Source organism: Schistocerca cancellata, chromosome 1, assembly GCF_023864275.1.
Source record: "Schistocerca cancellata isolate TAMUIC-IGC-003103 chromosome 1, iqSchCanc2.1, whole genome shotgun sequence".
NCBI lineage: Eukaryota > Metazoa > Arthropoda > Insecta > Orthoptera > Acrididae > Schistocerca > Schistocerca cancellata.
Genome location: NC_064626.1, coordinates 304818304 through 304835360, shown reverse-complemented (window position 1 = coordinate 304835360; position 17057 = coordinate 304818304). Strand labels below are relative to the sequence as shown.

General features: G+C 40.1%; 1 protein-coding gene across 2 annotated transcripts in view; it reads left to right on the top strand.

Moving 5' to 3' along the window:
- The first annotated feature begins 264 nt into the window (after positions 1-264).
- Positions 265-17057, top strand: part of LOC126172493 (pseudouridylate synthase 1 homolog) — a 106306-nt gene continuing 89513 nt past the window's right edge. Inside the window, exons 1-3 of one of the 2 annotated variants that reach the window (XM_049920888.1) lie at positions 300-413; positions 564-759; positions 3227-3452. In XM_049920888.1, coding sequence (XP_049776845.1) covers positions 3268-3452 — 185 coding nt within the window. In that variant the 5' untranslated portion in view covers positions 300-413; positions 564-759; positions 3227-3267. Of the gene's footprint in view, positions 414-563; positions 760-3226; positions 3453-17057 lie in introns of both variants that reach the window. The other variant, XM_049920887.1, reaches the window with a different exon arrangement.

Here is a 17057-nt window from a genome sequence, read left to right as displayed (position 1 = left end):
CATCATTTCTGGCCACTATCACTACAGCCAAAATACTAACAAAAACGAACAGCGTGTGCTACAGGGTGAGGTTAAACTGACAAACTTTGTTCGTACGTGTTGAGAATAGTTTGTCAAATCTGCAGCTACGCACTAGAGTATTTGACAACCAGTTTGCTCTAACAGCAAGTCTCTACAACATCTCCCTTTATTTTAACGTCCTTGGTAGAACATATATCGACTGATATCATGAATGTGAACTACGGCATAAGGAACTATCGAGAGAACGGCTATCGATCGTCAACGAGATGTCGATAGTTAGCGTTTGTTGACAAGCAATTCGGCCCGTGTGGTGTGTTGTGTTTGTGTATTTACCCTCATGTTACGTATGATTTATGCTTCTCATAAGTACTACAGTGTCTTTTCAAGTTTATGTAAGCAATATGTTTCACCTTGAGCATTCTCGCCACAGATTTTTGTGTAGGCTTATAAATAAATGTTAAAAATCATTTATTTTCTCATCATGAGATTGAAGCACCCGCTTGTGGCCGCGTATGCCTGCAAATAAAATTTGCTTTTGACAGGTTCCACCTTGAGCAAACACAGTTGTGCTGGTGCAAGGCCGAAACTTTCCAAAAAGAAATTTCATTCTATTTTCTTTCAGTTACGAAGCCTTGCAAGGACAAACAAAAATTATTTTTCGGGCACTGATTTGGATCCTCGTTTCTTGCCTGGGTTAAATTTTATTCTATACAGTTCCCTTGCACATTGTTTCCGCAGGTCAGTGTACTGTATTGTGACATTTGAAAGCCACCGCCAGAGTATTTCCACACCGCTCATTGTATAGTTTATTGTCTAACTTTCGGTAATCGTTTGTTCTGCAAATTTTTACTATTTTTTTGTTTTGTTTCAAGTCTTATCTTAAGCGTAGGAGATTTATGTGAACAACCTTCTTTTGAAATAATGTCAACGGGAAAGTTGTTCTGTATTTTATTCCAAACTCATATTGACAAATGTCCCGTACTTCTAGTTGAACTCATCATTACAACACAAGAATCAGATATCTTAGGAGTATGTTTCTGGAATGAATTAAGGTGTAATAACTTCATGAATGTAGGTATGCGGAAGACAGAAATGGTGTTGTTGCTAAATACCTGTGCAGTAAGCAGTCAGTCTTCATCAGATTGGGAATTGATTACATATTGCATTCTTCAAGGTTCCATCTTGGGTCCGTTGCTTTTTTTGTGTGTACATTAATGACCTCACGTCTGTTACATTACCAGATGCTAAGTTTGTTTTGCTTGCAGACGATCCAAACTTTGCAATAAGTAGTAAGTAAAGTACAGATTTAGAAATAGCTGCTGCTCAATTTTTCACTGACATTAATAAATGGTTTAAAACTAATTCATTGCCATTAAACTTTGAAAAGACCTTCTATATACAGTTCAGAACATATAAGAGATTTCCTTCCAGCATGTGTATAAGATATGAAGACATGCAGATCAAAGAGGTTGACAGTGTTAAATTTCTGGGATTACAACTTGATAATAAATTCAACTGGGAAGGACATGCCACAGAATTTTGCCACACTGTAATTGCAGTGGGAATGATGTCAGATGTAGGATGTATAAATATAAAAAAACTTGCATACTTTGCTAACTTACATTTTATTATGTCATACAGGATCATATTCTGCAGTAACTCGCCAATCTGAACAAAAGTTTTTAGCGTGTAATAAGAATAATTTGTGGAGTAAAGTCAAGAACATCATGGAGACCCCTGTTCAAGGAACTTTGTATTCCAACCACTGCTTCTCAGTATATTTATTCCTTAATGAAATGCAAGTAATATATCTCTATTTCCAACCAATATTTCAATACATTGCATCAATAGTAGGAATAAGAACAATGTATGCAAAGACCTAAAATCACTTGCATTGGTCTGAAAAGAGGTCGAATATTCAGGAACATGCATTTTCAACAAATTGCCAGCAACCATTAAAAACTTGGTTTCAGATAAATCATAGTTTAAACAGAGTGTGAAAGACTTTTTGATAGGCAACTCCCTCTACTCTACAGATGAATATCTTAGCAGGGATTGTTAGACCAGCTTAATTAAAAATGTCTGTTAGATTTCAAGTTTTGACAGCACTGGGCCACAACAGTCAAATTTAGGTATTTTGTGTTTCATAAATGTATTAAAAGTGCATAACAATGTTTCATTCTGACAGCATACTAATTCTGTAAATATTAGCAGTTCCAGTTTACTGTAATGTATTCACCTATTTTGACAATCTCTTGACAAATGATCAGGGTAGTAAGTATTATATTCAAATGTTTTACATTTTTTATGTTATACTTTCTGAAATTTTCCACATCCACGAGAATCATCTCATTTTTTGGGTTTGTGGAACGAGAACTGAATCCAATCTAATCTAATACTTAGATTCATTTGAAAGTGCCTTACAAAACTCTTGCTCCACAAATCCTTGAGTAGTGTTTAATGGTGTGAATCCTAACCTAATACAAACCTAGTGTAAAAATTTCTAAGAAGTGTGAAAATGTCAGTGAAATGCCTAGCAAACTGCAATGGTAGACATAGTGTGAAGCGCATTGTACCCATGGAGAGCCATACTCAAAACTTTTAAGATCCTACATTCCAAAACAAAATGTCTTACTTCCTTTGACATACACCTAACATAACAACCACGGTGGTAAAATTAGAGAAATTGGGGACTGTCAACAGTCTTTCTCTTCACAAGCCATCTGTAGGTGATGAGGGAAAGGGTGCAAAACAGGTCTGCTACATTGTATACCATCTGCCACACAACTTACAGTGGCTTATGCAATACAGAAGTAGCTTGCAAATGATTGTGTATAATTTAGGAAGCTAGTTCCATCAACATCATTGTTTATAACAACTGAAGCAGTTTAAAAATGTTTTTTCATATGTTCGTATTGTTGTGCCTGAAACAAGTATTTCTGACCACTTGTGCCTTACCTCAAAGTACTCAGTTTAGGATTCACTCGTGTCTGAATATTGTGCACACAGTGGTTTGACAGAAAGAGAATTTTTTTGTCTTCAAACCATCTTCTGGCCTAATGAGTATCAGCTTTTGCACTTTGGATTTCTGCACTGAACTTTACAAAAACTTTTACAGAATATTACTAATTGGTTATAATATGCTCTGGATCTATATAATAACAGCTTTCATTAATTTATGAACTTATCATAATATTTATAACAGTTCTAGGGAATAGGTCAGGAATTTGGAACCAATTTCTTAAGATGAGTGACCATATTGCAGCAGATACGGAGAAGACAGAGGCACTGGAAACTAGAAAGAGAGCTTTAGATGAAGATGATCCTCAACCAAATGTAAAAAGACATCTCACTGAGAAAGAGAGAGTAAAAAGAAAAAAAGTTGCAATGTTGGTATCTTATTCAGGACAAGGGTACCTTGGCATGCAAAGGTAATTTTTAAGCTTAATACAGTTGTGTGTTGCTTTTATATTTTTTTAAATTTTATTTTATTCATGCTCACAAATCATGATGTCAGTCATGTAATAATTGTGCTAATCTTCCTCTTTGAACTTCTACAGTAACTCAAAAAATAAGGTAAAAGTATATGGTAAAGTGTGTGATACAGAGTAACCAGGGAGTCTGAAAGAGCTGAAAATAAAAGTATCTGCAACCTTGTTGTAAGCTATGGTAAAGAGAAAGTATTTGAATGTTGCATGTATTGGTAACTGTATTTACCACACAAACAGGTTATCTTATAAACAAATTTATTATCTCTGTGTAACATTTTCAGTTGCTCAAAAATTGCTGTCACCTTCTGAAAGGCAAATTCAAAATTGCGACAATCTCAAAAGTGTGATGGCTTTAGAGTCTTAACATGGGCAGTGCAGTTATTAACTTGTTTTGCGAGGCAATGTTGGCAACGCACACTATGTGATATGATGGGAACGCAAGAGGCTGTGTCAACAGCTGTTTCTAAACACTCAGTGAGAGAGCAGTAGATAGGGTACATGTTTTCTACTTTGAATTTCAACAGGTAACTGCATCTTTTCTTGACAGTGTTTAATTACCAGAGGTTATCATACCATTAGCCATATGAAATAGGCGGGTAAATGGAGGCGTCTGATACCACCTGTCAGCTTGACACCATCAAGAGTTCCAGATACCCTCTCATAATGAAATGATGTAAAAATGTGTGCAGTTTGACACAGAACTGTGGCCCACAGTCTGATGATCAGGAATTTTATGCCACCACTTCCCCTCTTTGTTGACTAAATACTGGTGGTGAAAATCTTTCCCCCAACGTTGCTTATACTCACATCTATATTAAACTCATTGTTATTGAACTAGTGTGTGTAGTGTCTCTGTTTGTATGTATGTGAAGGACAATATCAATTTCCAGAGTGGTGTTGACTATTTCCACAGCGTATGTACTTTCCTACACATAGACAAGTTACTCTCGTGGTGTAAAAGCAGCTGCCGACTCCAACGGTCGCCTGACAATGTTAGTCTCATGCTGTAGAAGCAGCTACTGACTCCGACAGTTGCCTGTAAAATTCTTGAAATGTAAGAGAAAAAAAAAACTTCTGTAGGATCTTCTCGAATTGGGATACTACCATTCACATTTGGTCATTCGATGATTGTCTGCAAGTGAAATGGGTTTATTTTAGCAGAGAAAACTTTCTCTATGCTTTAGACCATGTTATTGAAGCAGGTTCTACAGCAAACATCGAGCACAAAACGTTTGAAGTCGTATACAAGCTTGTCGTACATTACAGTTCATCACTGAATCTGTTGATCAAAAATAAATACGCGTGAAATTACCTTTGAAATGCACCAGATTGTATTATGGCTGTTACTAAACTCCACATTAACGTTACGTATTGCTTGTGAATTAAAAAAGAAACCAATTATACAATATGGTGGCCAACAATGACTGTTTCATTGTACACACTTCGTACACATCCTCTCCTTATCCTGTCTCTCAACAAAGTCCAGTCACATACGAATTTTCTTACAATGCCTCGTGATATATATTAACTTTGAACTAATAACAATAGGAAGGTTTGAAACTTCCTGGCAGATTAAAACTGTGTGCCCGACTGAGACTCGAACTCGGGACCTTTGCCTTTCGCGGGCAAGTGCTCTACCATCTGAGGTACCGAAGCACGACTCACGCCCGGTCCTCACAGCTTTACTTCTGCCAGTATCTCGTCTCCTACCTTCCAAACTTTACAGAAGCTCTCCTGCGAACCTTGCAGAACTGCACTCCTGAAAGAAAGGATACTGCGGAGACATGGCTTAGCCACAGCCTGGGGGATGTTTCCAGAATGAGATTTTCACTCTGCAGCGGAGTGTACGCTGATATGAAACTTCCTGGCAGATTAAAACTGTGTGCCCGACCGAGACTCGAACTCGGGACCTTTGCCTTTCGCGGGCAAGTGCTCTACCATCTGAGCTACCGAAGCACGACTCACGCCCGGTCCTCACAGCTTTACTTCTGCCAGTATCTCATCTCCTACCTTCCAAACTTTACAGAAGCTCTCCTGCGAAACTTGCAGAACTATGTAATTACAATTGTTTTCTCTCGGATGCATCATATTCTGTACATTATGTTGTTTCAATATTGCCCCCTCCCCCCATGGGAGCGAAATTTTGTTTACAATGTTTCGCAGGAGAGCTTCTGTAAAGTTTGGAAGGTAGGAGACGAGATACTGGCAGAAGTAAAGCTGTGAGGACCGGGCGTGAGTCGTGCTTCGGTAGCTCAGATGGTAGAGCACTTGCCCGCGAAAGGCAAAGGTCCCGAGTTCAGGTCTCGGTCGGGCACACAGTTTTAATCTGCCAGGAAGTTTCATATCAGCGTACACTCCGCTGCAGAGTGAAAATCTCATTCTGGAAACATCCCCCAGGCTGTGGCTAAGCCATGTCTCCGCAGTATCTTTTCTTTCAGGAGTGCTAGTTCTGCAAGTTTCGCAGGAGAGCTTCTGTAAAGTTTGGAAGGTAAGAGACGAGATACTGGCAGAAGTAAAGCTGTGAGGACCGGGCGTGAGTCGTGCTTCGGTAGCTCAGATGGTAGAGCACTTGCCCGCGAAAGGCAAAGGTCCCGAGTTCGAGTCTCGGCCGGGCACACAGTTTTAATCTGCCAGGAAGTTTCATATCAGCGCACACTCCACTGCAGAGTGAAAATCTCATTCTGGAATAGGAAGGTCATTCAACCGACCAGCTGATCGATTCATGATTCCTAACCACTAGTACGAGCCAAGGGATATTATACAGCAATCTCTCTATCAGGTAAGATAAAAAATGTGCATGTTGGCTAAGGAGCTGGAGCAGTATAAATGAACAATCGGCCAGTGCGTAAGTTGAAAGCAGTGTATTCTGAAGCAGTTTCTCTATCAAATATTCTGCCTAAATTTTCCCCTATGTAATTACAATTGTTTTCTCTCGGATGTATCATATTCTGTACATTATGTTGTTTCAATATTGCCCCCCCCCCCCCCTCCCCCCATGAGAGCAAAATTTTTTTTACAATGTTTCGCGAACCCACTCTGTGCTAGCTGTATGCATTACTTTCTCAACCGCATTGTGTTCACTTTAACTTCACATAAAAATTCACTTGATAGCCTAATTTCATAAATGACTGCTATCAGGTATCATTCCCTATCCTTACTCCAGGTTGGACTACATTTAACAAACACTGTTGACAACAGGTGATTGGTAGGGCCATGGCCTTTTTAGATTTCGGATCTCCCAATCTGGCCAGAGCCTCCACGAGAAACGATGGAAAACCGGGAGTAAGGTCAGCCAACCTGGTTTCCAATACCCATTTCGCATTTTGGTACTGTAATTCTTATCCTTGATTGAATTTTCTGAATTTAAATTACAATCTTCTTGTTCAGTTTTTCACAATTAGATATTGCAGAGAAGCTGGATGAGATTGGTCGCTCTCACAGGGAAGTTGAGTGCTGCAGGGCAGGCTGGCCTCGAATGATGACTCTCTCCCCCACGACTGCTGCCGGGATGCGTAGTCAATGGATCGGAATTGGGTTTTCCCCTGTGGTGGACGGCTCGCATCCGGATCAGGAATGGTATGTGGTGGACATGAAACTGAATGACTGACTCCTTACTCTGAATTTCTTCTTAGCCCTGAAACTGTTAGTAGATTGGCATGCTAACATGTTTCTGTACTGGCATGTTAGATTCAGATTGAGTTTTTCTTTGTTCACTTTTCGCCATTCTTTCATATTTCAAACATTTCTGTTAAATGTCACTGTTTTTATATCCTGTTTTCATCGAATTACACCGTGGATCACTCTCAAAACAATATGGATTCTCATAATGTTCCTAATTATGGAGCATTGGTTGTACCCTATCAACAGTCACAGGTTGTCCATGGGCATGCACAATTACACTGCGCCTATATTTCAATAACTTCACGTGTAATTTAATCAGTCACATATTCCCCCCCCCCCCCCCCCCCCCCCCCCCCCCCCCCCCATGTCCGCCGCTCGTGGTCTCGCGGTAGCGTTCTCGCTTCCCGAGCACGGGGTCCCGGGTTCGATTCCCGGCGGGGTCAGGGATTTTCACCTGCCTCGAGATGACTGGGTGTTTGTGTTGTCCTCATCATTTCATCATCATCCAGGAAAGTGGCGAAATTGGTTGGACTGAGCAAAGGTTGGGAAATTGTACGGGCGCTGATAACCACGCAGTTGAGCGCCCCACAAACCAAACATCATCATCATCATCCCCCCCCCCCTCTCCTCCCCCCGCATGAACCATGGACCTTGCCATTGGTGGGGAGGCTAGCATGCCTCAGCAACATGGATAGCCATACTGTAGGTGCAACCACAATGGAGGGGTATCTGTTTAGAGGCCAGACAAATGTGTGGTTCCTGAAGAGGGGCAGCAACCTTTTCAGTAGTTGCAGGGGTGACATTCTGGATGATGACTGATCTTGTAACATTAAACAAAATGGTCTTGCTGTGCTGGTACTGTGAATGGCTGAAAGCAAGGGGAAACTACAGCTGCAATTTTTCCTGAGGGCATGCAGATTTACTGTATGGTTAAATAATGATGGCGTCGTCTTGGGTAAAATATTCTGGAAGTAAAATAGTCCCCCATTTGGATCTCTGGATGGGGACTACTCAAGAGGACATCGTTATCAGGAGAAAGAAAACTGGCATTCTACAGATCGGAGCATGGAATGTCAGATCCCTTAATTGGGCAGGTAGGTTAGAAAATTTAAAAAGGGAAATGGATAGGTTAAAGTTAGATATAGTGGGAATTAGTGAAGTTCGATGGCAGGAGGATCAAGACTTCTGGTCAGGTGAATACAGGGTTATAAATACAAAATAAAATAGGGTTAATGCAGGAGTAGGTTCATTAATGAATAAAAAGAATAGGGGAGCGGATAAGCTACTATGAACAGCATAGTGAACACGTTATTGTAGGCAAGGTAGACACTCCTACCACAGTAGTAAAAGTTTATGTGCCAACTAAATCTGCAGATGATGAAGAGATTGAAGAAATGTATGATGTGATAAAAGAAATTATTCAGATAGTTAAGGGAGACAAAAATTTAATAATCATGGGGAACTGGAATTCAATAGTAGGAAGAGGAAGATAATAAAAAGTAGTAGATGAATATGGAATGGGGCCAAGGAATGAAAGAGAAAGCCGCTTGGTAGAATTTTACACAGAGCATAAGTTAATCATGGCCAACACTTGGTTTAAGAATCATGAAAGAAGGTTGTATACATGGAACAGGCCTGGAGACACTGGGAAGTTTCAAATAGATTATATAATGGTAAGACACAGATTTAGGAACCAGGTTTTAAATTTTGAGACATTTCCAGGGGCAGATATGGACTCTGAGTAAAGAAAAATTCGATCCTAATCTAACATGCCAGTGCAGAAACATGTTAGCATGCCAAAGTACTAACAATTTCAGGGCCAAGAAGAAATTCAGAGTAAGGGGTCAGAAGGCTCATACTTGTCATTCTGTTTCATGTCCACCACATTCCATTCCTGATCCCAATGTGAGCCTGTAACCACCTGGTCCACCATGAGGGACAACTCGATCCCGATCCATCGACTATGCATCCCGGTTGCAGTCGTGGGGGAGAGAGTCATTATTTGAGACCAGAGCCCTGCAGAGACCAGTTTCCATGCGAGAACGACGACACCACCCATCTTCTCTGCAATATCTAGTTTTGAAAAACTGAACAAGAAGATAGTAATTTAAATTCAGAAATTTCAGTCGAGGATACAGAAATACCATAGAAGAAGAATGGGTAGCTTTGAGAGACGAAATAGTGAAGGCAGCAGAGGATCAAGTCGGTAAAAAGATGAGGGCTAGTAGAAATCCTTGGGTAACAGAAGAGCTACTGAATTTAATTGATGAAAGGAGAAAATATAAAAATGCAGTAAATGAAGCAGTTGAAAAGAAATTTAAAAAAATGTCTCAAAAAAGAGATCAACAGGAAGTGCAAAATGGCTAAGCAGGGATGGCTAGAGGACAAATATAAGAATGTAGAGTCATATATGACTAGGGGTAAGATAGATACTACCTACAGAAAAGTTAGAGAGACCTTTGGAGACATGATAACCACTTGTATGAATATCAAGAGCTCAGATGGAAAACCAGTTCTAAATAAAGAAGGGAAAGCAGAGAGGTGGAAGGAGTACATAAAGGGTCTATACAAGGCCGATATACTTGAGGGCAGTATTATGGAAATGGAAGAGGATGTAGGTGAAGGTGAAATGGGAGATACGATACTGCGTGAAGAATTTGATAGAGCACTGAAAGACCTAAGTTGAAACAAGGCCCTGGGAGTAGACAACATTCCATCAGAACTACTGGTAGCCTTGGGAGAGCCAGCCATGACAGTACTCTTCCATCTGGTGAACAACTTGTATAGACAGGTAAAATACCCTCAGACTTCAAGAAGAATGTAATAATTCCAACCCCAAAGAAAGTAGGCATTGACAGGTGTGAAAATAACAACAATAAGTTTAATAAGTCACGGCTGCAAGATACTAACAAGAATTCTTTACAGATGAATTGAAAAACTGGTAGAATCCGACCTTGGGGTAGATCCATTTTGATTCTGTAGAAATGTTGTAACATGTGAGGCAATACTGACCCTATGACTTGGAAGATTAAGTAAAGCTAAATCTACATTTCTAGCATTGGTAGACTTAGAGAAAGCTTTAACAATTTTGATTGGAATTCTCTCTTTCAAATTCTGAAGGTGGCAGAGGTGAAATACAGGGAGCGAGAGGCTATTTACAATTTGTTCAGATACCAGATGGCAGTTATGAGAGTTGAGGGGGCGTGAAAGGGAAGCAGTGGTTGGGAAGGGAGTGAGACAAAATTGCAGCCTATCCCTGATGTTATTCAATCTGTATGTTGAGCATGCAGTAAAGGAAACAAGAAAAATTTGAAGTAGGAATTAAAATCCAAGAAATAGAAACTTTGAGGTTTGCCAATGACATTGTAATTCTGGCAGAAACAGTATAAGACCTGAAAGAGCAGTTGAACAGAACGGACAGTGTCATGAAAGGAAGATATAAGATGAACTTCAACGAAAGCAAACCAAGGATAATGGAATGTAGTTGAATTAAATCAGGTGATGCTGAGGGAATTAGATTAGGAAATGAGACATGTAAAGTAGTAAATGAGTTTTGCTATTTGGGGAGCAAAATAGCTGATGACGGTCGAAATAGAGAGGATATAAAATGTAGACTGGCAATGGTAAGGAAAACCTTTCTGAAGAAGAGAAATCTGTTAACATTGAGTGTGAGGAAGTCTTTTCTGAAAGTATTTTTATGGAGTGTAGTTGTGTATGGAAGTGAAACATGGACGATAACTATTTTATACGAGAAGAGAATAGAAGCATTCAAAATGAGGTGCTACAGAAGAATGCTGAAGATTAGGCGGGTAGATCACGTAACTAATGAGGAGGTATTGAATAGAATTGGGGAGAAGAATAATTTGTGGCACAACTTGAGTACAAGGAGGGATCAGTTGGTAGGACATGTTCTGAGGTATCAAGGGATCACCTATTTAGTATTGGAGGGAAGCTTGGAGGGTAAAAATTGTAGAGGGAGACCAAGAGATGAATACACTAAGCAGATTCAGAAGGACGTAGGTTGCAGTAGGTACTTGGAGATGAAGAAACTTGCACAGGATAGAATAGCATGGAGAGCTGCATCAAATCAGCCTCTGGACTAAAGAGCACAACAACAACAACAAATAATTCCCTTCTGTACAGTGTCATATTACTTAGCTTGCTTCACTGGAAGTGTCATTTGCTCAAGTAATACAAACATTTAACCACTAATACATGATAATTTCTCGCTAGCATCCGAATCTAACATAACTCATCTCAGCCACCGTTAGTTTGCCTTTTACATAGCTCTGAAAATTTGGTTATATAGCAAAGGTCCACCTAATTGTAGTAAAGCCAACCACAAGATCACAGGCACACCCCTGCTCTTTGGTGTCTAGTATCCCCAGAAAATTATTCTGCCTTAGCATACTTCTCAGAGAACTGTGTGAAGTTCAATGTCCAGAGCTACTTGGAGTCATTTCCCGTCAAAATATGGGATGAACCATAATTACTGACACTATCGCTCCTGAACTACATTACTCTTTATGCTTAATCTAGAACATGAACACATACAAAATTAAAATTCGTTCTGGAAATAAACACAAAAGTTATTCATATACACATAAATGTGTACAGTCAGCATCAGCGCTCCTTCTGTGGTTCTGCTGAAGACAAATATCAATACACTTACATATCTAACTAAAGCTACCTCCACCTAAAAACTCAGTGACATAAAATCTCCTTAATGTATACAATATTTACTAGAGACTGGACTAATTCTAATTTTCACTTTGCAAAGTACTTTTTGATATCATGGTGAGGATAGAGTCCCTTCACCTTTCCCGGGTAGGCCAATAGATATGCCTCACGATGTGCAATCATTATTTCAAATGGTCCAACAAATAACAATTGCTGTTTCTTGCTCCTCTTCTTCAATAAATATGCCTGTGGATGAGTGTGCAACAACATTCTATTCCCCACAGCAAAAGTTTCTACTTTCATTAACTTACTGTCACATTTTACCTTTCTCTTTCTGGCCTTTTCGGCCATCTTCACTAAAGCCAACTTAATCTTTTCTTCCCAAGTGGGCTTATCATGTGGCATCTTTGATAGATTATTCACCCACTCATTCCTTTGTTCCTTTTGAAACGTTAATTCCTCTGGTGTGAAACGCATTGAGTAAGCGGTATTCTATCCACCATGTTAAGACTATTTGGACAATATGTCCTCATAAATCGATTTAGCTTGTGAAAAACACTCTCCGTTCAGCTCGCTTGTGGATTATATCTTGATGATGTTAGTATTTGTTTAATTCCATTTTGCTCCACTGTGTTCATCCAGGCATATGAGGTACAGTTACTGCTATTATCTGATAAATAGCTTGTGGTTTCCTTACTTGGAGTTTATATTCCAGCAATAATTTTCTTAAGATGGTTTTACTTGTTATGGTTTTCATTGGATATAACTTCACATTTTGTAAATATAAGTGGTGTTATAAAAGAAGTGAGCTGGAGGCATAATTACAGAAACCAGTACCTGTATGTTAGATGTATTGACCCTGGTTGGTGAAACACTTGTTCCACTGTGACACAAGGCGGTGAATGGTTGTCTCATAAAATTCCCCGTCCGAGGAGAATTGTTTGCCCCTCAGAGCCTTTTTATGGGGACCAAAGATGGCGTAATCACAGGGAGACTGTATGAAGGGTGGGCGAGAACGTCCCATTTGAATTTGTGCAGGAGTGTAGCAGAATGACCCCACGTATGAGATTACCTGCTCGTTTTGATTTGATCACTTGGCGAAGGGTGGTCAAGGTTTGCAAGTAACACTGGGCATTCAGTGTTGTCCCGTGCTGCAGGAAGTAAATCAGAAGGGGGCCATCTTGGGTCAAAGAAGAATGACAGCATAACCTTTCCTGAACTTGTGTGTACGACGACGTCCATCTGTACGCTCGGAACTGGTTAACATCACAGCCCTGGGAATTTTATGAGATAGCCATTAACTGCCTTGTGTCACAGTGGGACAGGTGTCTCAACAACCAGGGTCAATACCGCTAACATACAGGTATTGGTTTCTGTAATTACGCCTCCAGCTAATTGCTTTTTGAACGCCCCTTATACATCCAAGAAGCTGACAGACAGTGTATCTACATCCTCCTCTAATCCTTCTGGCAGCCTAGATAGAGTATCTGCAATTGGATTGTTCTTTCCTTTAATATATCATACGTAAAATCAATACTCCTGTAACGCCATTGCCCACCGTGATAATCTCGGTGTTAGCACCTTGCACAACTGCAAGTAGCTGAGGGCATGGTGATCACAATAGACTATTGTTTGTGCTCCATATGAGGAATAATGGAACTTCTTGAAAGCCCAAACTACAGCTAATGCTTCCAGCTCAGTCATGGTATACAGAGTGCGTTCCATAAGTAATATGACCAATTTTTTTTCTGAAGCAACAGTACACCACAGCGTGTTGTAACCGGCTGGGATAAGTGGATGAAGGTGTTAGCTTCAAAACGATTTTTCTCTCATTCGGCTGCGAGCTGCCGGAGAGTAAGGTGTGCATTCCCGTCAACTCCGTTTTGAGTTTATGTAACATGGCACAATGGATAATTCTGTAGAGCAACGGTACGCCATCAAATTTTGCGTTGAATTTCAGAAGTCTGCCACCGAAACATTTCCATTACTTCAGCATGCCTTTGGGGCTGATTGCTTCTCCAAATCACAAGTTTTCCGATGACACAAGTCGTTCATGGAGGGCCGAGAGGAGGTCAGCAACGAACCTCGCAGTGGGTGGCCATCAGCCGCATGAGTCGACGAAAATGTGACAAGTGTGCACAATTGTTTGAACTCAGACAGACGGCTGAGCCTTCAATTGATAGCACAAACTCTAAACATGTCAAAAACAACCGTTTTCCACATTGTGACCGAAGATTTGAACACGAGAAAGGTGTGTGCCAAACTCATCCCAAAAGTGTTGACCAACGAACACAAGCACATGCGAGTGCTTCGGTTCCAAGAAATGTTGGAAATATGTGAAAATGATCCTCATTTTTTAAACTCAGTTATCACTGGTGATGAGTCGTGGATTCTGAGTACGGCCCTGAGACAAAAAGGCAGAGTTCAGAGTGGCACACACCATTGCCACCCCACCCCATCCCAAGAAGGCAATCATGAGCAAGTCCAGTATCAAAACCATGCTCATTGTCTTCTTTGACATCAGAGACATTGTCCACCATGAGTTCATTCCTACTGGGACGACAGTGAGCTTAGCTTTCTACTTGTAAGTGCACAAAAGACTGAAAAGGTGGGTCTTGCGCTGCCAAAGCGACATCAAGGACACATGGAAAATTCACCTTGACAACGCACCGAGTCACAGCGCCTTCATTGTCAACGACTTCCTGCCCAGGACCAAGACCCCCATTGGCTCCCCAGCCTCCCCACAGTCCTGACCTGGCTCCTGCTGACTTTTTTTTTTGTTTCCTCAGTTAAAAGGAGTCATGAAAGTAAAACATTGGGACACGGTTGAAAGCATCCAGGGGCATGTTACATCAGCTCTAAAGGACATTCCAGGCATTCCAGGATGTCTTCCAAGCATGGAAACACCACCTCCAAAAGTGTATCCATGCAAGAGAGTGCTATTTTAAAAATTTTTGATTACTTGTACGAATATATTCAATAAATGATTTTTTATGAATTTGGTCACATTACTTATGGAACGCATCTTGTGTACTCTTTCACAACTCGACAATACTCTACTTGCAAAAGCTATCGGGCAGAACTAGGGTTGACCATTAATTGTCTTAATTTGGAAAAGACAAGATCCTAATCCAACATTTGAAGAATCTGTCATCAAGCAAAAATCTAAGTCCATACCTGGATGATGCAAAAATTTCACATTTACCATAGCGTATTTGATTTGCTCAAATGCATACTGATAGCCATTTGTCCATTGCCAGGAAACATTCTTTCTTAGCAAATTTACTAATGGCTCTGCATTCATAACTTTGTTTTCTATGAACCGTCAAAAAAATGAGGCTAAACCCAAAAATGCCTTAAGTTGTTTCTTATCCCTAGGCGAGGGAAAATCCTTAATAGCACTTATATGATTTATTACAATACACCCCATGAGGAAACACCTCCAAATGGCACGTAAATCCCTTAATAATTCCTGGCTTTTCTTCAAAAACCTGGATATATTTCTCCAAAAGATCTACTGATTGATCATTTTGTCCATTTTCCAATCCATCATCAAAGCCTTTTCTTCCATTTGTTCTGCTGTCCCAAGTATCTTGCTTTCCTTTACTTCTTCTGTATGTTTACATCTCCATTCTTTTCTAATGAGCTTAATACCATGCTCAGGACAGTAATTTCCAATGCTCCTTTCTTCCTTGATCAGATCAACTTGTACCGTTTCCCTTTTATCACAAAAACTGACTTTACTGGACGAGAAGTCTGTTTTTAAGTCGTTCTCCCTCATAGTCTCTAACCCGATGATACAATTTTGTATTAATTTTTAAATTACTTGGAACATGCAGCTTATCGCTGTATTTCCTATTCTTACGTCTAGCAAAGTTGTATCCAGACTGGTTGCAGGTGGGTACTGAAGGTTCCAATGATTTACAATTTCATATTGGCAATGTCAATAACTCTGTCTTCTGGGATAGCTGTTCAAATAAATTGTTGGAGATCACATTTATTGCAGCTCTGGTATCCAAGATTACTCTGATAGGCATGTCTAATATTTCGGCAAAGATCGCTGATATTGGCACTGTGGTTGTTCTCACCATGCTTGATTATTTTTGGGCCTTGGCCTCACTTCTTATATGGTTTGATTACTTTGCCCTCAGTTTCTACAGTCATTATATACAGAATTGTACCTCCTTTCAAATCGCTTCTGTTCGGCTCCTTCCATTATTCTGCTGTTCCATACAGTTTCTCCATTGTTATAACCATTATTTGTATTGCTTTGATGAAAATTATCCATTTGTCTATATAATCACTCATAGGTGAATTACTTCCATACGTCTGTTTGTTTGGGCTTGTATCCCCGCAGTTCTTCTATCCTTTGAGTGCACGTTTGCAAATTCTGTGTAACTTTTCCTTTCCATCTTTGGAACTCAGTTCCTATCTGCTCTTGAACGTCCTTCAACTCGTGACCTATTTGCCGAGGTAACGGTAGACCTTCACTCACTATATTCTCTACCTTCCTTGATACCAAACAACAGACAATATCACAGTTGTCTAATCTTTGCTTAAACTGCCGGTTTTTTTCTTGGAACTTTCATTCCATTCGCCCTTCACATCCAGACGCTATTTCTGTTACTGTTGAGGCCAGGTTTTGTACCTATACTTCTACCGTTCACTGTCTCCCCTCCGCACGGTTTCAATTTCACTGTTTACACTGTTTATTTTGATCGGAAATTCTTCATGGGTTTGCTTCATACTATTTATTTCTTCCTGATTTCTATCTGTTCATTTGTCAAAGTACTCACATCAGCTAATACTTCAACAAAATCTTCCCATTGTGGGCAGTTCATTCACTTTATTGTTTATATCCTTCACTTTCTCAGATAACTCTGTCTGTTCTGTAACTAAATTGCCCACAGTGGCGCTCAGATTTGTTACTTTAGCCACTATATTTGCCTGTTCCATAGCTATGGCTCCTACATTTGCAGAAATAGCCATCTGCGCAGCTGACATATTCATTTGAGCAGCAGACATAGTCACTTGCTCAGCTAACAGTTTCGTCTGAGTAGCAGACATTTGGACTGTTCCGAAGCCAAATTTTCAACTGTTGTTGAAATATTCGCTTGCGTAGCAGACATAGTCATTTGAATAGCAGACATGCGAGACTGTTCTGAAGCTAAACTAGCTACGGTATTCATCAAAAGTTTCATTTGATTTAAGAGCTCATCCATAGGATCTTTGCATTCTCCTTGG